The 20756-nt window shown below is 55.4% G+C and overlaps 1 protein-coding gene across 1 annotated transcript; it reads right to left on the bottom strand.

Annotated features, from left to right (window-relative positions):
- Nucleotides 1–12616: 12616 nt before the first annotated feature.
- Nucleotides 12617–20379, bottom strand: PPP1R15B (protein phosphatase 1 regulatory subunit 15B). Its single transcript, XM_075442969.1, has 2 exons — nt 18626–20379; nt 12617–15598 (listed from the first exon to the last, which is right to left on the bottom strand). Exons 1-2 carry the CDS (start codon nt 20186–20188, stop codon nt 15386–15388), a joined length of 1776 nt encoding a protein of 591 aa, XP_075299084.1. The 5' UTR covers nt 20189–20379; the 3' UTR covers nt 12617–15385.
- Nucleotides 20380–20756: the final 377 nt, after the last annotated feature.

Here is a 20756-nt window from a genome sequence, read left to right as displayed (position 1 = left end):
TGGGGGAGCAGCCGGGACCGCGCTCCCCCCCGCATCCCAGCATCAAGGGGACAGCGAGGACCGTGCTCCCCCCTGCATCCCAGCATCAAGGGGACACCCTGGACTGCACTTACCCCCACATCCCAGTATCAAGGGGACAACCGGGACCGTGCTCCCCCCCGCATCCCAGCATCGGGGGACAGCCAGGACCCCGCTCCCCCCCCTGCATCCCACACCTCTCAGGGCAGGTGAGCCCATCAGCTGCCAGCCAGGCCCCCGGGACCCCCCGCAGCGGGTCAGGCAGCACCCCCAGGCTCTGCACCCCAGGGAGAGCTGCTTGCGGGGAGGGCGCAGCAGAGAACGGGCAGCAAACCAGTTCCACAACTGCAGCTTGTTCTCTGGAGCACCAAGGCCACCGCTTGGTCCCCCCCGGCCAAGCCGAGGGCCAGTGATGGCTCAGGCAGGGCTGGCAGGACCCCTCCTCAGCCCTGCTCAGGCCCCCCACTCCCCCAGGGTGCAGAGCTGGGTGCTTGCAGAGGCGCTGGGGAGCTCCAAACTCCAGCCCTACAGCAATGGCACCGTGCCCTGATCTGTGGCACTGCCCTACTGCTGCCTGTCACCGCAGCGGGACCCTGTCCGCCCCAGCCCACGCAGCCGGAGGAGCCTCAGACCCCACAGCATGCAGGGACCCTCCACCCTCCGCAGCCAAGCTGGTGTGGGGAGAGGTGTGGGCCCCCCGGGAAGGAAAAACCAGCGGCTGCCGTTGATCCTATAATCCCCCCCCTGTTAGCCACATGGCATCAGGGGCTGGGGAGGGGGCTGGCTTGCACTGGGTGCTCGGCCTCCTGCATCTCCCCCTCCTTCCCCCACAGCGATGGGTGAGACCCTCCGTCCCTGCCAGCCCGCCGCAGAGGGACCCCCGCACCCCCAAAGTTACGCGCTGCCTCTGCAAGTCGTCCCCTCTCTGAGGTCACCATCCCCAGCCATTCCCCAGCTCTGCAGGTAGTGGGGACCTGCTGGTGCAGCTCTGCCCCCCCACTGACCTCCGGCCACCCACAAGAGCCCCAAGAGCTGAAAAACAGCCCAGGAAGCCCATGAGCAACTGGGGAGCCGCACTGCTCCTGGGGGACCCCCCCCCAGTCTGGCCAGGGAGCCCTAAGCACCCCAGGTTGGGGGCCAGTTGTTCCCCACCCCTCACACAGACAAGAGGCACACGGTGCTGCTGCATCGGCCCCCGGCTGCAGCTCAGCCCTGAGGTGCCGATACAGCAGGGCAGGGAGCTGGAGGCAGGAGCGGGGTGGAAAAGAGCCTTTTATGAGCAGTGCTGCCCCATGGGAGCACCCACCCCGGACTGGCACAGGCGGGATCCTGGGGTGCATTAGGAGGAGTGTGGCCAGGAGGTCCAGGGAGGTTCTCCTTCCCCTCTGCACTGCCCTGGTGAGGCCCCATCTGCAGTGCTGTGTCCAGTTCTGGGCTCCCCAGTTCAAGAAAGATGAGGAGCTACTGGAGAGAGTCCAGCACAGGGCTACAAGGATGAGGAGGGGGCTGGAGCATCTCTCCTACGAGGAGAGGCTGAGGGAGCTGGGCTTGTTCAGCCTGGAGAAGAGAAGGCTGCGAGGGGACCTTCTAGATGCCTCTAAATATCTGCAGGGTGGGTGTCAGGAGGATGGGGCCAGACTCTTTCCAGTGGTGCCCAGCGACAGGACAAGGGGCAACGGGCACAAACTGAAGCAGAGGAAGCTCCAGCTGAAGATGAGGAAGAACTTCTTCCTTCTGAGGGTGACGGAGCCCTGGCCCAGGCTGCCCAGGGAGGCTGTGGAGTCTCCTTCTCTGGAGATATTCCAGCCCCGCCTGGCCGCGGTGCTGTGCAGCCTGCTGTGGGTGACCCTGCTTGGGCAGGGGGTTGGGCTGGGTGACCCACAGAGGGCCCTGCCAACCCCGACCGTTCTATGATTTCTGTGATTCTGTGAGGGTGCCCAGCATCGCAGGGAGCCAGCGGTTCCCTTCTCTGCAGCCGGGGCCCCGCACGTGTGTGCGGCACCGTGCAGGGCATGCACGGCTGCACCGGCCTCCATGCCACCTTGTGGGTGCTGTCGCAAAGGCAGGAGCCAGCGCCGCCCACCACAGCTCCCAGGCAGAGCCCCCAGCCTCCAGCCCAGACCCTCTCCCCGCTCTGCCGTGGCGTTCCCACCGGGAGCCACGAGCGTGGAGAAGATGTCGAGCGCGCAGCGACGGCCGGCTGCGGGGGAAGACGGTCCCCGCCGCGGAGCAGCACCGCAGACGTGCTGCAGGCACGCAGCTCCAGCCTGACTGGGAGGTTCACCCTCGCCCGGCAAGCCCCGCCGCCGGCGACGTTGGTGGCTGCGCGACCGACTCCAGCACGGGGCTGACTCAAGGACACCTTGGCTCTGCCAGATCAGACCGGATAATCCCGGCGCGTTGCTGCAGCCCTCAGCCCACCTCGGGATCTTTGCTCTCGATGGGTTTATTGCTGTCTGAGCACACAGAGAAACCTCCGTGCGCACCAGATAGGGACGGGCTCGAAGATCCCATCTGAAACACCCTCATCCAGCAGGACCCGGAGCCCTGCGCGAGGCGAGACGGCGGCGGCAGCCTGCAGCTCGAGCCTGTCTAGACACCAACATCACCCTGCCAGGGTCCCAGTTCCTGGACTGGAGGCAGGGAGGGGGCAAGAGAGAATGGGAAACGACCTGACGGGATGAAGCAGGGCTCTCGGAGCAATGCCTCGGGCCAGATCCTCACCAAGTTACGCTCCTGTTGCACTTGCCCCGTCGAGCACAGCCAGCTCTGCACCGCGTGCCCCGGGCAGTGCATGCCCCAGGGACCCTTTGCACCATCGAGCTCCCTCCCACCAGGGCAGGGAGCTGCAGGGCCCTGAAGAAAGTCCCCAGTGGGCTGTGGGGGACCTTTCCCCAAGGGGTGACAGGGGGTGGGGGGCTGGCTGGTTCGCTCACGTCACCCTGCAGCTCCCAGAGCCCTCAGAAGAGACATTTGCATCCGAAACGGTAGCTTGGCACCGGAGCTTCCTCGCACTCAGGGACAGGGTGAGATTCGCCGGTCCCAGCAGCGCTGGTCGCGGGACCCAGGCGCAGGGCATAGCCCAGAGCTGGGTCTGGTTCCTGCTGCTCATGTACAGTGGCTGCCACCACCGCACGGGGACAGGGAACCCAGCCTGGCCTCGCAGTTCTGCGCTGCCACAAGCTTCCTCCCTCTGCTAAAGCTCATCATCCCCGAGTACAAGGGGCTTCACTCGCTGCAGCATCCAGGCAGCCTCCGAAATGCGGCCCCACACACGTCTGCCAACCCCGACACGCTGCTTTCTCCTTCACCAGCAGGAGCTCCGGGTTTGCTAAGCTGCTGGGACCATCACAGCCACGTCCGCAGCAGCGTGGGACATGCCACAGCAGAGCCATCGGCACCCACCCACCCAAGCCCAACATCCACTCGCAGTACGGACCCTGGCCCCATCCTCTACCAACTGCCACGCTCCAGAGCCTGCCAAACCTCCTCGTTACTGCTCTGGCCCTCCACGAGCCCAGGTGACGGCAGCCCACGCTGCACTCGCAGGGCTTTGGGCAGCGGCTGCCCAGAGGGAGCAGCATCCTCCAAGGGTGCAAACGTGAGCAGCGAGCGGAAGCTTCTCCCCCCAGCCCCTTCCCACTTACTTGATGAAGTAGAAGCCCCCGTGCAGCGTGGTGTCCACCTCCCAGCCTCGGGGCAGCCCTGGAAGGACAGGGCAGAAGCAGCGGTCACCCTCCCTCGCCCCGAGCAGCCCCTGCCCTCCCGGGCCGGGGTGTTGCACCGGAGCAGAGCGCTTGCATGGGCGAGCGGGCAGGGAGCCGCGGGACGATTGTGACACTCGTGGGGTGCCACATCCCACCGTGGGCAGCTTTCAGACACTCCAACTGCGTTTTTAAAGTGGTTTGGGTCCCCTCCCCATCAGCGATGGGTCTCACAGACTGCAGGGAGTCTCTCTGTGGAAGGGGACTCTTAAAAGCCCCCTGAGAACATCTCTCCAGCTGGAAACCCCGGGCCCAAGATGCAGCATCGCCTCGCACAGCATCCAAAGTCCCCCCAACCCTCCCCAGCTGCAAGGCAGCTCCTGCTGGCTCAGCTTTTTGGGGTCTACACTGCATTTCTGGAGGATTTCGCTCCACACCTCCAGATTTGCTCAGTGTCCCGGGAGGGCAGAGCACAGCCCCCGAGAGCCGGGAGCTGTCCCTTACCGGCGCAGGAGAAGTGCCCGCTCTGGATGGAGTAGCCTGTGCCGGGGTGCACCCAGCTCGTGGACTTGGTCTCATCGCTGCAAGACAGGGAGTGGGGCTGTCAGCACCCATGGGGAGGGAGCAGGGAGCCCCTTCCCTTTGCCGGGGAAGGGTCTTTGCAGCACAGGTGCTGCCAAGGAAAAGCCAAAGGAAAAGCCAAAGGAAAAGCCAAAATTCCAGCCAAAGGAATGGAAGGACAGGATTTTCTGGAAGAGGGGAACAGCATCCACCAGGCTGGGACAGGGGTGAGCCCCAAGGAGAGAGAAGCGGCGGGAGGGAGAGATGGCCGTGCACGATCGGAAAGCAGCCAGACGCAGGGGCTTGCAGCAGGGGATACCCCTTGTTCCCAGCCCAGACTGAGCCCCCCACTCCCTGCAGCCCCCCTCGCCATGCACCCAGCTCCCCCCGCACCCCCATCCCCGCGGCAGACCCTCTGCCGCGCGAGCGGCCAGGCAGGACCGTACTTGATGAAGAAGACGCGCCCGTCCCCGCAGACGCCGTAGGTCCACCTGCCCGGCAGGTCCAGCCAGTCGATGTCATCCCCCATGGGGGTGGTGGTGGGGGGCTCGGGCACCCCGCTCTGCCAGGCGGGATGGCACCCGGCTCGGGAAGCACCAAACAACTCCCAGTCCCCCCAGCAGCAAAAAACTCGCTCGGCTCAGGCTCAGACCTTCCACCTGGACTCTGTTTGCTGCAAATAACCAAGGAGGGAGGGAGGGGGAAAAAAAAAAAAGATTCCCAAGCAAACCTATCAAGTTAACCCGCTCGGAGCCGGGCTGCCAGCCTGCCTGCGAGTCGGGGTTCGGAGGGCATCCTCCCAGCACCACGGCTCTCCAGATGACTCTCTGGGGCTAGCCCGTCTCAGCTTCCTCCACTGCCTACTCGGTGTAATTACCGTCAATTAACTCGGGGTGAGTAATTATGGAGTTGTTACTTCCCTCTCCTTGTTCATTTTAAACAATGTCAAATTCTTCTCCCGCGTCTGATCTCGCAGCCAAGCCGAGGCAGTATGTAGGGCACCCTGATGATTATCTGCGCGCTTTCGGAGCTGCCCAATGGGTATTTTCTCTCTGCTTCTTCTTAGCCGTCAATTAAATGTCTTTTAAGGTGAAAGGTGGGGTCTGGGAGGCACTGGGGCTGGGTGACTGGGAAGGAGGCAATCGCCCTCGTGTCTCAGCGGCACCTTTGCAAAGCTTCTGGCAGGAGGAGAAAGATGCTGGCTCAGGAGAGGCTCCAGAGGTGGGAAGGAGGGAGCTGGTCCCCAAAGCAGGAGGAAGGGGCTTGCCCTGCCGAGCTGAAGTACCCACAGCAGAGCAGCTCCCTGCCAGGACCTGGGGAAACCAGTTCACCCGAAGCCTCAGGAAGGCTCTTCCTATAGTTCTTTGAACCTTATAGATGCTTATAAATATCTGCAGGGTGGGTGTCAGGAGGACGGGGCCAGACTCTTTCCAGTGGTGCCCAGCGACAGGACAAGGGGCAACGGGCACAAACTGAAGCAGAGGAAGCTCCAGCTGAACCCGAGGAAGAACTTCTTCCCTCTGAGGGTGACGGAGCCCTGGCCCAGGCTGCCCAGGGAGGCTGTGGAGTCTCCTTCTCTGGAGATATTCCAGCCCCGCCTGGCCGCGGTGCTGTGCAGCCTGCTGTGGGTGACCCTGCTTGGGCAGGGGGTTGGGCTGGGTGACCCACAGAGGTCCCTTCCAGTCCCTGCCATGCAGGGGTTCTGGGATTCTGTGAACTCCTGGGTAGGAAAACCATGTCTGGTTAGCCCCAGCGAGCCCATCGGGGGAGCATCCGATGGGACCCCGGCGTAGCAGGGACCGATGCCATGGTCCTGGGCACCGGTTCACCTGGGGCAGCTCCATTTTGTGGGAGAAATGCTTGGCTGCAAACTGCGGGCCAAGCTCGTGTCCCGCCTGCGCCGTGGACGTGGTTTGAGGACTGCATAGGCGAGCGTGTGCTCAGACCCCTACGCTTGCAGCCCCGGAGCTCGGCTTGCCAGCGTTATGTTACGCATCGGCTTTCTGAAAGACTGGGCTTTTTGCCGGGGTTTGGGCTGAACAGGGACAGCGTTACGCCGAGCCGGCCGGCCCCGGTCAGGTTACGGTCACGCCGGGGCAGCCGGGGAGTTGCCACCCTTATCTCGTTACCATCTGTGAACCCGGCCGCGGAGCAAAACGTCAATCACCACCTGATTAACGACCACGGGAACTCCCGGGGCTTTGATGCCGCGATGCACCCCGAGATTGGGGAGGTCACGGCGTGACCCCGCGGGAGGCAGCTCCGCTTCCCCGGCCCCCGCTCTGCCCCCGCTCCCACGCAGCGGCTGCATGCAGGAGCCAAACCGCAGCCAAAAAATCCCGGAGCTCAACGCTCGTGGCCAAACCGTTTCCACCGTGCTTTTTTGGGGGGAACCCCCCCAGCCAGCCCCGGCTGGGATGGTTTGTGGCACGTGCAAGGCAGAAATAGTCTTACGAAGTCACACACGGCAAGAGGTCTGTCCTGAAGCTGCCCCAATCCTACCCCAGCGCTGGGGGAGGCACCGCGTGGATAACCACCGGCTCCTGGAAACAACTCCCGGCCTCGGCAGCCGCTCGCAGGAGGGGTTTTCTTCACGGGGAGCAGGCTCTAAGCTGAGCCACGGCTCACACATGGGCATCGTCCTCGGCACAAACCTTTTGGGGACCCAGGTCCACAAGCAGCTGCAGGCACCGCTCCCGAGGCTCCTCCGAGACCTCCCCATCGCACCGCTTTCAGGACCGAGATTTCAAAACCGATGCCAATTTATTTATGTAGACGTGAGACAGAAACCTTAAGCGAACCAGAACCAAACAAACCCGTCCTGCAGTCCCAGGGTCAGGAGCTCCTTGTGCACGGCCCCAAGCTTCCAGCCCAGGGCAAAACCCCTCCAGTTCTCGCCCGTACCTCAAGGGCACGCAGGATCAGGGTCCGCGCCAGATAAGCTCATCTGATCTTAAAAGATTTCCTTCTTTCTCTGGCAGCCCGCAGGAAGGGATGCGTTTCCCTGACCACACACATCCTCAGGGTCCCCCTCGCTTGTCCATGGCACTCTCAGGGGAGCGACTGGTCAGACACCGAATCCAGACAGAAGCAGGAGCTGGTGCAGCCCCCAGGGTAAATAACCCGAGGTTGCTGCAGGGCTCTGTAGGACTTCAGCCAAGAATCCCGAGCAGCTCCAGGCTCTCTCCTGCCAGGTAAATAAATCAGCTTTTATTGCTTACCACAAGAGAATTTTTCCCCCTACTTCTTTCTATATTAATCCAATGGAAATTCAAAGGGGAAATACCAGCGGGGCTTTCTGTTTTCATTTGGTTTAAAATCCTTTTAAAAATTCCTTGCTCCCAACCACCCAGGTTGGGAAGGAAGGGGACAGCGAGCAGGCACACCCCAAGGTTTTATCCACAAAACCACCCGTATTCAGGATTTCTCCTGACAGAGGCTCCCACAGCATCGGGCGCTGCCACCTCTGCCCTGTGCCCCGTGTCCTTCCCTTATCAGGGACACGGCGGGACGGGGAAGCCACCAGTCTCCCACGAGCCCATCCCGAGAAGAGCAGCCCAGCAGTGGGGAAACGGACCTGCGTCGGGATCGGGCGCAGGGAGGAGGTGGAGAAGCCTGGCAGATGTATTTGCTATCGCAAGCAACAGCTCCAGCACAGCAGCCACCTCCCGGAGACACGCGGCTGCTGGCAGTTCCAGGGGCACCAGGTCACCCTTCTGCGTGAAACGTTGGTTCGGGCAGCAATATTTTGCTTGACAAGGTGCCAGGAGCAGCCCGGCACCACGGTGCCCACGCAGCAGCCACCTCCTCCTCTGTCCACGCAGTGCCGAGCCTTCGCTCCCAGCCACGGTTGGCCCCACGCCGAGAACAAAAGGCAAAGGGAGGGAAACACGCGGAAAAGGGCTGTGCTGGGCTGAGCGATGGCGCGACACAGGCACCGCCGCGGCTTGGCTGCGGTCAGAGAGGACGGCTGGCCCCGGCTCCCAGCCCATCGCCGGCGACCTGCCCTGCCAGGGAAGGCAGACGAAGGCTGAGGATTCCTGCGTGGAGTCCTCGTGGGTCAGACGATAGGAATGTCATAAAACCGGGTGTTTCTGCACAGAAAGGGATGGTTCTTGCGCTTGCCCCACCTTAGCCCGTCCCAGCTGGATGCCCACTCCAGAGCAGGGTGGCACAGCACCTTCAGGCCAGCGCCAAGGGACGGGGGGGAGCCGGGGGACCCGCTGGGTCAGAAGAGCCCCAGGATGGCGGTGGCCCCAGCAGCGAGGCCCGCGCTGCCGTACGGTTCTGGCACCATCTCCTGGACAAAAGCTTCTCCAGAAACAAGACCAGCAACGCAACAGCGGAGCGAGTCAGCCAGGCGCTGCCTGATGCCCCCCGAGATGCGAGTCGTGCCCTCTCCCCGACCATCAGGAGATGAAATCTGCACTCTGCTCCCCATAACTTCAAGCTGCCATCTCCTCCCTCCCCTCTACTCCGCTCCTCGCCCACCCAACCGCTCGAGGCCCCGGCTGGGAGCCAGGCTGGGGACACCATGGCCATCGCACCACTGCGCTCTGCAGCACCGGGGCGGGCAGGAGTGCGCTGCTCCCTCTTGGCTCTCCCAGCTCGAGCATGGAGACCAGTAATGACCTGAAGTGAAAGAGCTGCTAAGCGAAAAAAAAGCCTAATTGCTTCATATTCTTAATGTCTGCTTGTAAACTGCTTGTAATTTGATAGACGGTGCCAGGGAACGCCGCTGCCAGGAGCGCTCGTGGGTGCTGCTCTGTGGATCCTACCAGGACGCCGGAGCCCAGACACCCAGATTGCGAGCAGATGTTGAACAGCCTTTTATCACCGATCCCAGTAACACATTTACCACCAGGCACGGCAACCCGCTGCTCCCATGTCCACCCTGAGGACTCCAAACCCATGTACAGCTCGTTCCCACGGCTCCCACCGGCCGGCATGGGAGGAGGCATGGCAAGGTGCCACCAAAACACCCCTCCAGCTCTAGAAGTGAAATCTTTACAACCTGCTCCTGCTCCCCCTCTGCCAGAAAAGCCTCGCTTAACCTCAGATCTGGCCTAAATTATCTCAGCAACCTGAAACCGCAAGCCTAAGACAAGCAGCAGGGTGCATGAGGAGGAAAGGGGAAAAAGTGCCAAATCCTAATGTCCTTGCTGGGTCTTTGTTTTTTCTCAGCACCAAGTCGCTGGGAGAGAGCTGGGACAGCACCCCAAGGGGCTGGTGGCCAGAGGCGGCTCCGTGGATGCGGGAAGGGCTGCAGCTGGCAGCCATTCTCCCTTTCTGACCGGGTGCCTCGTGTCTCGGTGCCGGTGAAGGCGGCTGGCTGGCTTGGGAGCAGCTTGCTCCGGGCTGTCATGCAGCAGTGGGGCAGGAGCCGCTGCTCCAGAGCGATGTTGAACGTGCTGCTGCCGTTACAGAAACCTCCACAGGCCCACTGAGCATCAAAGCCCGATTTTCCAAAGCAGAACCTTTCTCTGCTCTGCACCTATCCGTTATTCTTTGGGGCAGCTAGCTTCCCTAAAAACAGGCTTTTTGATTTAGCTTAAGATAGTATGTCCAGACTGCATCTGTGACAAAGACAGCAGGAATTTATCCCCAGCAGCTTCAGAGCACTGGCTGCTGGGCCAGCGCAAACCAGGTTTGTCCCTTGAATCAGCGAACTGTGCTGAAAGACCTCCTCTTCAGCCCCTTCCAACCTTGGAGGCCAGCCCGTGGGCGCTGGACACCCCAACAGCCCATTCCTACAGGCAGAGGGGTTGCTGGATTGCTGGTTTTTATCATGAGAAGCAGCACACCTTGTGATGGCAAGGGGAAGAACGGAGAAGGCGGTTCACGTGCCTCGCACAACACTGCATGCCACCCTGAAAACGAGAGGCAGGTGAGGAAAGCAAGGAGTGTGCAAGGTGCTGGTACAGCCGGGGCAGTGACCAAGCAGCCAGCGCTCGCATGGCCAACAGTCTCACCATGAGCACTAGCAGGAGGGGGCACAAACTGAAGCAGAGGAAGCTCCAGCTGAAGATGAGGAAGAACTTCTTCCCTCTGAGGGTGACGGAGCCCTGGCCCAGGCTGCCCAGGGAGGCTGTGGAGTCTCCTTCTCTGGAGATGTTCCAGCCCCGCCTGGCCGCGGTGCTGTGCAGCCTGCTCTGGGTGACCCTGCTTGGGCAGGGGGTTGGGCTGGGTGACCCACAGAGGGCCCTGAAAAGCTGTGAGGGGCAGATGGGTGCCTGCTACTAATGGGCTCCGATACCTTACACCCTCACGACAGACACCTCTTACAAGGCTTCATTCGCCCCCCACCACACACACACTGAAATAAACCTCGGATGACGTCCGAGTGAGAGCTTGCCAGGCCAAGGCCACGCAGTCGGGGAGCAGCGGACTCTCCCAGCAACAGCAATCCCATCGTGATTCACAGTGCCACTGCCTTCCCCCACCTCCCAGTTTCTGAAGAAACTTGCTTTTGTGGGACCAAACCAGCTCTGCAGCAGTATTAATTTGCAAACGGCATTTTAGCAGACGCAGGCAGTAGCGACTACCAAAATAGCAGCTTGCTTACTCCCCGTGTGCTTTGCTGACAAACAAGTTCTTAAGTCCCACGGAGAGGACGCAGCTACCAGCACAAGAACAATTCCACTCTAACCCAGATCAACTGTCAGCTAAACTCCAACTGCAGTCCTCAGTGCTGATAGAATAAAGCAGTCCCAGCAGGATTCCCACATTCCAGATGGCATCTGGATGCACTGCCAGATACGTAGCAGTGTTCATTCAGCACACTATTTCTTCAAGTCATCTCGCTGAATAAAGAGAAATTACAACGTTCATTTTTAAGGTGGATTTTAGAGCCAGCAGAACAGGTGAATGGCTTTAAAAACCCACTGTGGTTCATAATTCTTACGTTCAGCTTTGTTCACTACTTTCAAGAGAGCATTGCAGGAAGTTCAGACAATGTTTCACCTTGTCTAGCCCAGCAGTTTTCCACCCATGCTACTCTCCAGAAATAACCGGTGTACAGTGGTGTGTTAGAGACGCCCAGACAAGATGAAAGGGTGAAACACGGCTTGTGCTGCAGGACAGGAGCAAACAGTGGCCAGCACTACTCCAGTACCCAGCTCTAAGCAGCCCTTTCCTTTAAGACATAACCTAAACAACCAGTAGTCGCTGTAGAAGAGGTGTGACCAACCCGTGGCCCTTGAACTCATTCCAGAGATTCCTAAGCCATGACCATGTCACATGTGGAGCAGAGCTCCTGGTGACCCTGTCACCAGTGTCACCAGTATCACTGCTCTGGAGGAAGTTCGTCAGCGTGGTCTCGGCCAAGGCCAAAAGCCCCACGCCCAGCCAGGCCAGCCTCATTTCCCGGGAAATCCCTGGAAAACCCGATTTGTGCCTGCAAACCACCCCGGGCACCTTCCCCACTCTGAGACGCGAAGCCTATGCCGTGCTGCTGCCCTGGTCTGTGCCCGTCGCGGCGCTTCCAGCCTCCTCCTCCCACCCAGCAGAGCCCCAGCCAAGAGGCACAACACCCCGGCGAGCACCCAGCTCCCGCGAGGCGTTCTGCCTTCACACTCACGAGGACTGTGCCAAAATCATGGCATTCCCTAGCCTAAGAAACACGGAGGGATAGACGCAGCTTTACACAACAAAAAACCCCTTCATTCAAAATAACTATGCTGGATAACGCGGTGCAGGATTAAGCGTCACTGGGCATCACCACCTTGCACACCTGAGCTCCTTACCGAACGTTTTACTCCAATTCATTAAAGCATAAACAAGGGAACAAGTAATTCGCTGCATTACAGGCCAACGCTACGTGGCAAAACACAGGGAAGGGCCTGGCTCTGCTCTCACCGCAGATCAGATGTCCTACACCTTCAAGTCACTGCTACTCACAAGGCAACACCTCAAATTTCAGTACAACGCCTGAAAATACTTTAAAAAAATCCTGAAATACCTTCAAAATCATGGCAGTATTCATATTTAAAGTTATGCTAACCCACGAGCAAACTAAAACCAAATCTCACTACTCAGCTTCAGTTAGGGCAACAAAACAGCGACGTCCCTGCCCACAGCAAGCCAACACCCAATTTGAATTCAGGGTGTAAAGTGACCGCACTCGCACTCTGCCAGCACAAGGAGCCCTTCGCAGAGTTCCTGGTTCAGAAGGAAATGCACAGGGAAGAGTGGTTGCTTCTCCATTACCATAACCTCCTCTGAAACATCAAACCTGATAAAGTTAATAATCTCATAAAGCTAAACAAACATGCACGAAGTGTGCTTTTGCACTGTTACCTGATGGCTCCTGTAAGAAGAAAAACAATTCAACATTATCTTGCAAATATCTTTATTACAATTTACAGATTAGTTCTGAATAATTATGTACAGAAATATAACTTTAGATATAAAAACCCAACAAACTCGACACAAATCAATTAAAATCTGTATAAAGCCAATGCTGAAGGTTTTCTAACTTTCTCTAAATTATATAAAAATAAAAATCTCATAATTACAGTTTTGATTTAAAGTTCAGTAAGTGTTATTTTGACTGTCTCACTCAAAGCACTTACACGTGTACACATCCTGCATGACCACTTTAAGATACGTGGTAGGGAAAATGGTGACAAGCAAGCTTAGCCGGCTTTTCAGCTGGCGGTTACGGTGACGAACGCAGTGCCAAATTCCCATCACCCTGCACCGGGCACTCTGCAAACACCAGGTCTGAGAGGGGCACAAGCTCACCCCAGCAGGTACGTTTCAGTGAGAATCAGCAGTGTTAGAACAGAGCGCCTGGTACACTGCAGGCTGGAAAAAAAAGTAACTTCTCAAATGTTAGAGGCACTTTGAAAGCACCAGTTTTTAATCTAGTTTCCATGCAATTCGTCAATTCTGTTCATTTCCAGCTGCAGCCTTTTCCAAGCCTCTGCAAACAGTGGACCAGTATTTGCAGGTGTTAATTCACACCACTCTAAAGCTTCTTACAAGCACCAGTAAACCAAGTGAGTTGTCCAGAGTAACTGAAGCACCAAGTTCTCCAACATCGAGGAAACTAGGAGAGTAATGGAAAAAGGACTATAGTATGTATAGCAATGAACAGCATTTTTACTTAGAAGTCACACTTGGACCATAACTCAACAAATTTTCTATTGTAATTCTCCACTTCTCATCCTGCATGCTTTTTTCTAAACACACTCCCCCCCAGCACCTGTTATTAAATATGATACAGGAAAACAAAACTCCTAAAAAGTTGTTTCACAGGATTTGAAGGCATAATTAGAACTACAATTTCACAACAAAAATTACCTTTTGTAGGAAAGGAGAATCCAGGGGTTTTTTTAATGCCACGGGGATGAAAAATAGTATTGCTGCATGGCTTCCAAGGAGCCAGTCTGTAAGGCTGCTTGAGTTTTGGCTGTATTTTAAGTTTACAGGATAACTCTACTGTAGCGCACAGTTAACCCTCTGAATTTCATCACTGTAACACTTCTGACTTGTAGCAGACAAAGGGAATTTCTAAATTCAAAGAACGTACTTCATGCAGTAAGAATAAACCTCAAAACTCTGAGATTGAGACAGAATTAGAAATAATGGCCAAAAAGATGGCACGGTAACGCAGAAATCTCAGTAACGCTCTGTGAAGCTCTTCTGTACCTGTAATTTTCTTTCGAATTAAAAAATGAAGTCATTCATGAGATGACAAATCTGAATTGTTTTTAGATTTCTCCCTTAAAGGGAAACAATTCTCATCAGCTGAATGAACCAAGTAGCAAATAATTTATTCATGCCACTTCGTGCAAACGGATCTGAATCTTTTGATGTTTGGTATTTATTCCACCACATGACCTCATACCTGCTTGAGTAACAGCCACACAACACCCTTCAGGTCCAAACACATATCCAAATGCTGCTGGATTTTTTATTTTTGACTGAAACAACAATTAAAACATTTCAAATTAGGAACATAAATAAGGAGTGTTTTCCTTCCACCACAGACCTCAACTTTCAGACCCCCAAACATGAAATGTTATTTTGGTACCAGATGAACAAAAGTGCAGACGCATAGAGGTATTAATACTGGCTTTTGGTAAAGAACACAGCGATTTGTAGCCTTAGATTTCCGTAAGTCAAAGACAACTCTCCTCTCATGTACCAGAACAAGCATATTGGATACGAGAAATATGAAGAAGAATCCACTTCAACCCATCGTCAGAAAGCAGAATCAACCACAGCGAAGTTACTCTAAGATTAACTAAAGAACTAGGGCTTAGCTCCATGTGCGTGGCCACCTAAATTCAAACGATCAGCCATCACCTCGATATGAACCTTGAAGCTTTAATTCTGGGTCGGGATGAGGCCTTTCATCGCCCTGAAAGAAAAGAGGTTTGGTGCACAAGCAGCTAACACCCTTTGGAACAGTACTGGGTAAAGGTATTGTTTAAATAAAGACAAACCAAAGGGCTTGTAGAGCACCAGAGCTGACCTGAATCCCCCAGTGTGCTAGACTGAAACATGAAGACATCAAAGCGCTACATAAACACTCAAACATCAGATTACATGCAAAAAACTGGGATCTGGAAGGAATGAACTCTCTGCTTTGCAAAGTTAACGTTATTAGCTAACAAAATATGCGACTTTTGTACTAGTTAGAGAAAATGGAGAACCACAAGAAAGTAGCATGTACCTCTAGAAACTTTAAATCAAAACTGCAATAACTAGGTTCTGAGCCTCATAAATATTTCCTTCAAAATAGGTTTTGCTTTTTCAAAGTGCAAAAATCCAACTTAATAGTCACCACTTCTCAACATAGGGCACGCAAGGCATTTTGGGAACGGATCTAACTTAAAGCAGTCGGTTTCTCAAGTGTTACTTAGAAGGAATGCATTACACCACCCTTACCCTTGATGATATTCCAAAGGTTTTGTCTGGCTATCAGAATGGGACACACGGGTATATTCGTTGGCTGAATATTGAACTGGGAAAAAAAGTGTTAAAATCCCACTTCTCTCCCCATTTCAGAATAGCACATGCAGCTGCCACTTCTGGTTCTGAAGATGTTAGTGAGTGCTTAGGGTCACACAACTACCACATCTTTTAAGGTGCTAGAAGAGATCAACCCTCTCATAGTAGGTTTCTTGGAGTCTCTTAAATACTCTCTGTCTATGCTCTGTAGTGAAGCAGTATCCTATGGCTTCTTCTGTTTCTTGGATACGTTTCTGGAACCTGCATCCATCTCGTGCAAGCTCTTCCCAGGGTCCTTTACGATCCTCCTCACTGCTTACGTAATACTCAGTGACTTTTTCAAGGAAGGTTACCTGGAAAAGATAAGTCATTTAGTAAAGCATTAGTCAAACATGCATGCAAAACAAGCTTACTATTTATTTGCACACACGATTTTTTTTTTTTTAACAGACATCATTAAATGCCAGCAACAGCAGAAAACCTCACATATGCCACCAGTTCATGCCAGGTCTCTGCACCACCTAGGCCATAGAATATTTCACCTCTCAGCTTTAAAAGTCACCAGTTCTATCTATAGTCACTTCTATCTCCACCCAAAGTAGTGCTCAAACTACTACAGAGTTTCCGAACAGCAGCCTAAGAGGCCTCTTTTGGCTGAGGGCAGATCACACGATGCTTCCTGTGAAACAACAGCCCCTGACTGCAGCACTGGGTTACAGCCTCACACAGACACAGTTCAAGCAGGTCGCTCAGTAGGACGGGCCAGGACACTGACTCAAGGTTAGAAATATGCCACCGGCCAACATCTCTGATTACTGAAGCTTACATAATGAAAAAACGGAAGAATCATTGTTCTGTAGAGTAAGTAATCACGTGAGTCAGCTTGTACTTCATCACCATGGAAAGAAACTGGTGGTACATATAAGGTACATATAAGGAAGCAACACTCATCACTACGTGAACGGAACAAACCCATCTGCTTAGAGCTGGTATCAAATTCCAGTCTACTAAAGTTCACGCAACGAAACAAAGCCAAAGTAACAGCACTTAAAAATACTTACGAAAAATTTCACTCTCTGCTATTACTTTCACTTTCTGCTATTTTTAAGAACTATTAAGGTACTTTAAGAAAACAAATTCATAGGCTCAGGATCTAAACTTGACAGTGTCTAGACTATTACTATACTAAGAATTTCAGTTGTTCTGTAAACAGAACATTAAGCAAAAGCCAGACGATTTCAGGCTCCTACTGAATTATGTATTGCTTTACATTTAGCTGTACAAAAGGCACAAAACTGAAGGACAAACTAACTAGCTGTCAGCATCCCTCAGCTCTCAGCCTAGGACCAATTCCTGGACAAGCCAAACACTGCCATTACAGATGACTCCACTCAATTTGTTGCAGGACAGCTGCATCTGGAAGGTCAGGAAGAACCTTGGGCAGGTACAAAGAACTTGCTGCTCCATCGCTATGTTTTATTAGAACCCTAGTTTCACACCCAGTTTATGCTATAATGATGAGGAGTGTAGAGTGAGATTGCTTTTTGTGGTAGAGCCATCTTCCAACCTTCACAGAAAACGTGAAGGTAATTAGCTATGGGAGAGACAACCTACAGGAATAATCTGCAGTTGAAGACACGGAGCCACAAGAGACTTGCTGAAGGCGACCTCCAGAAATCATCCCATTCTAGTGCAGCGATCCCAAATTATGGACAAGCTGTCTGCAAAAGCAGGGGCATCGGACCCCACATGTCCTTGTGTAGTGTCAATGCCTTTGCTAACTCCTAAGTGAAACTGAATGCTCCCAGGTTTTATGACTTTACAAACGTGAATATTGCTGCTGTTTGGTTCCAGGATGCCTGATAGGAAATATCCTTCAGCAGGATGGATGACTTCAAGATTTCCTGGGAACACCTGGTCTCACTGCTCCGTGATCTCTGCTCTGTTCTGCAGACCAGCCTAATTAAGCATCTGCTTCCAGGCACACAGAGCTGTTACATCAGCCTCTCCCTTTGTGAATTCCTACCTTACACCCTTTTTACATCAGTCTAAGACACCCTTGGGCACGATTACTGGATTTTGTAACATCACACTAAATATTGCATCTAGGTCATCACTCTTTCACCATGTCAATAGATTACACAGAGTCAAACAACGAATTAGTCAGAAAATTACTACTGTTAAGTCTACATCCCTGACGCACCAAGATTTTAGCTCACAGCAGTAGAAGTGACAGCAGAGCTCCTCAGTACCACCCTGCAGCATTTCAGACCGATGCTGTCAGTTACAAAGGACCTCCTGCAGAAACTGTTCCATTTAGATTAAAATACAACACTGTCCTGTGTGAACCATTAAGTTTACAAATGCCACTTACCCAGCAAAACCAGGTACCAAGTCACCTCCAAGTCAGGCTCTCAAAGAAGCAATGAAATCTCCCCACTGTAAGAACACTAAAGCAAGCATTATACATCTTCTCTATTTTGATAACTTGCTATGCTAGTGCCTTACCCCAGGACTTGGTATCACAAGCTATCACTCATACAAATGTTTAAGTATCAGAGGAGACTCAGCAGGGTACACTGCACCTGAAAAGCCATCTCGTACATCTATAGCATCATAAAACTCTTTAGAAGATGAATTTATTACTATTTGCCTGAATCCTAGCACATGTATTAAAAAGTTTATTAATGCACTGACTCCTCATAAATACATTCCACTTCCAGTTCGTGCTCAAAAGCCCAGTTCCAGATTAAATCCTTTTAATAAACAACCGCTGAATTACAACAGTCTCTGAAACGGCAGTATTACTGTACTCTCTACTGAAACTTCAGTGGCTTACTGTAGCACGTGTTAACCCAACAGCAGAGTTCTTCCTACTCCAAAAGACATTTGTAACTCACGCAGCCTTGTCACAAGTCCAACAATGCTTACCATGCTTTAAGTCTCAATTACACTACGCACGCAAAGGTCCTAAAAAAGCTCTATCAACATTACTCAAAAAAACCCAGTACTTTCCAGAGTAAACACGTCACAGTTCTCATCTGTTTCTCTGATGACGAAACTTATGTCACAACACAAACACAGAACAAAAACTATGCCTTATAAGGAAAATATAACTTCAAGTCTAGAAAAGAAATTTAAGAAATTATCTGCCCTGAGCCACCGAATTGTGAAATCTACAGTCACATGCAAAGGATGAGGCACACTCATTGCAGTCAAATAATCAGACCATAAGCTCACAAGGCCATGATCTGCCTGCCGCCGTGGCTGGAATCCTGGCACGAGTGACCTCACCCACTCGCGTACCACTTGGTGCAATGTGGGCTTGCTGTTGTTTTTTAAACATCCCCAAAACACAAAAACATAAACAAAGTATATACCTTTTTCCGCTTGGTACTTCTACATTTCTCCCCAGAAAGAATGCCATGCAGCACAACGTCAGTGACCCCACAGTTATGTTTTTCCACCTGCACCCGACAGACAGTTAAGTGACCACACTCAGAAGCGACCACACTTGGCCTCTCTGCTCCTTTTAAACCAGGCGTCCCTTTTTTCTCTGCTGTTTGAAAGGCTGCCTTGAAATTTAAAGGATTATACGGATCATCTGAGGTACAGAACGAGTTCCAAAGTTTCAAGTTTTCTTCCTCATCCACACTGCTACAGTCCCACTCCTCGTCCTCGTCCTCCTCCTCCTCAGAACTAGGGTGAGGAGAGCCTGAGGACTCCTCTGCCCATGAAGAATCTTCCTCCTCCTCCTCCTCGTCCTCCGCATCCGACATATCCTTTCCTGGATCGCTGGAAGATGTCTGAATAGTGGCTGTGAAGTTCTGAGGGTTGTAGGGGTCCAGACTATAGAAGGAATTCCAGAGATGTAGTCTTTCCCCGTCCTGGCTACCGGTGTCTGAATCCGAGGAGAGCCCTTCGCTATCAAACCCGTCATCGTCGTCATCCCAGTCTTCCTCATCATCCGCACTCTCCTCCCCGCTGGAAACTCCGCCTAGGATATAGTCTATTAGTTTATTCGCACAGGCAGGCCTAGCTGAAACTGGAAGGTTTTGCTCTGTTTCGGAGTTCTCGTCGTCCTCTTCAGTCAGGGCTTCCCCCTTCGCAGCTGAGCCCCTGACCCCCTCCTGCTCCGAGGGGCCATCTCCAGGCTGTCTCCCCGCATCGCTCGGCTCCTCGGGCCGCTCCAACTCCCCGGCATCTCCCCGCTGCTCCCGCCACCGCCCTACCTCTTCCTGACCAGGGCCCTGGTGCTGCTGCTGCTCCTCCTCCAGGCTGTGGTAGCCGTGGTCCGGCTCTGGCACGGCCAGCCCACCGCTCGCTAAAGGCCAAGGATGAAGAAACGCCAAACGCTTGCTGCGGAGGAACTCCACCTCGGGCAAGCCGCCCCGGGCCGGGCAGCCTGGCCAGGCCCCGGCGGGGAGCTCGGCTCGCAGGGGCTGGGGCAGGTGGCTCTTGCCGGAGCCGCAGGCCTGGCCCTGCTCCGGGCCCAGCACGTACACGTCCAGACGCGGCGCGGGGAAGGACGCCAGGCCCCTCCGCACCAGCCCGCTTCCCCAGACTGCCGGCGGCGGCTCCGAGCCGCCCTCTCCCCCCTTCTCCAGCGGCTCCTCCGGCCACGGCATCGCCTCCTCGGCCCAGTCCAGCGAGGCGGCCGGCTCCGACAGCAGCAGCGGCGGCGGCTGAGGGCCCTTGGTGGGCGACTGCCCGGGGCAGAAGGCACTGCTCAGCGCCGGGCCGGGCAGCAGCCGCTGCAGCAAAGCGGGCAGCGGGGAGAGGAGCTGCGACATCAGCCGCAGCCAGGAGAAGGGCGGGCTCGCCTGGGGCGAGGCGCCGGCGGGAGGCGCGCTGGGCCCGGCCAGCTTAGGCCAGGCCGCGGCCAAGCCCAGCCAAGCTCTCCCGAGGCCGGGGCCGGCGCGTTCCCGGCCGCTCGGCTCCATGAGGGGCGGGGGCGGGCAGAGGAGGCTCTTCAGCGTTCCCAGCGGTGCGGTCGGGCCTGCGGAGCGGCGCTCCGGCGAGGGGCTGCGGGGCGGCGGGCGAGGTGAGCGGCGGGCGGCTGCGGTCGCGTTCTCGGCTCCATCCTGCTCCGGGCTGCGGCACAAAATGGCGGCGCGGGGCCGAACGCAGCGCCTCAACCCCCCCCACCCTCCCCGCGGCCACGGCGAGCCCCCGAGGGGCGGGGCGCGCCCAACGCGCATGCGCCCGCCCTCCCCCTTAACGTCACAACGCGCCGCCGCCGCCCATTGGCCACCGGCGAGGCGTCGCCGCGCTCTCGCCCCACCGGGGGCCGTCCCCGGGGCGGAGGCCCCGCCCCACCCTCCGCGTGAGGATTGCATCAGCCGGAGGGCGGTGGGCGCCGCGCGGCAGCGCCCCCTCTGGCGGCGGGGAGGCCCCGGCGGGGGTCCCGGGGCGGGCGGGACCCGGCGCGGGCGGGACCGGGCGGGGGGGCGCCCCCCCCCCCCCCCCCCCCCCGTTAGGGCCGTCCCGCCGTTTGTGGGCGCTGCGGTC

Source organism: Opisthocomus hoazin, chromosome 25 (assembly GCF_030867145.1).
Source record: "Opisthocomus hoazin isolate bOpiHoa1 chromosome 25, bOpiHoa1.hap1, whole genome shotgun sequence".
Taxonomy (NCBI): domain Eukaryota; kingdom Metazoa; phylum Chordata; class Aves; order Opisthocomiformes; family Opisthocomidae; genus Opisthocomus; species Opisthocomus hoazin.
This window is presented reverse-complemented; position numbering and strand designations above follow the sequence as displayed.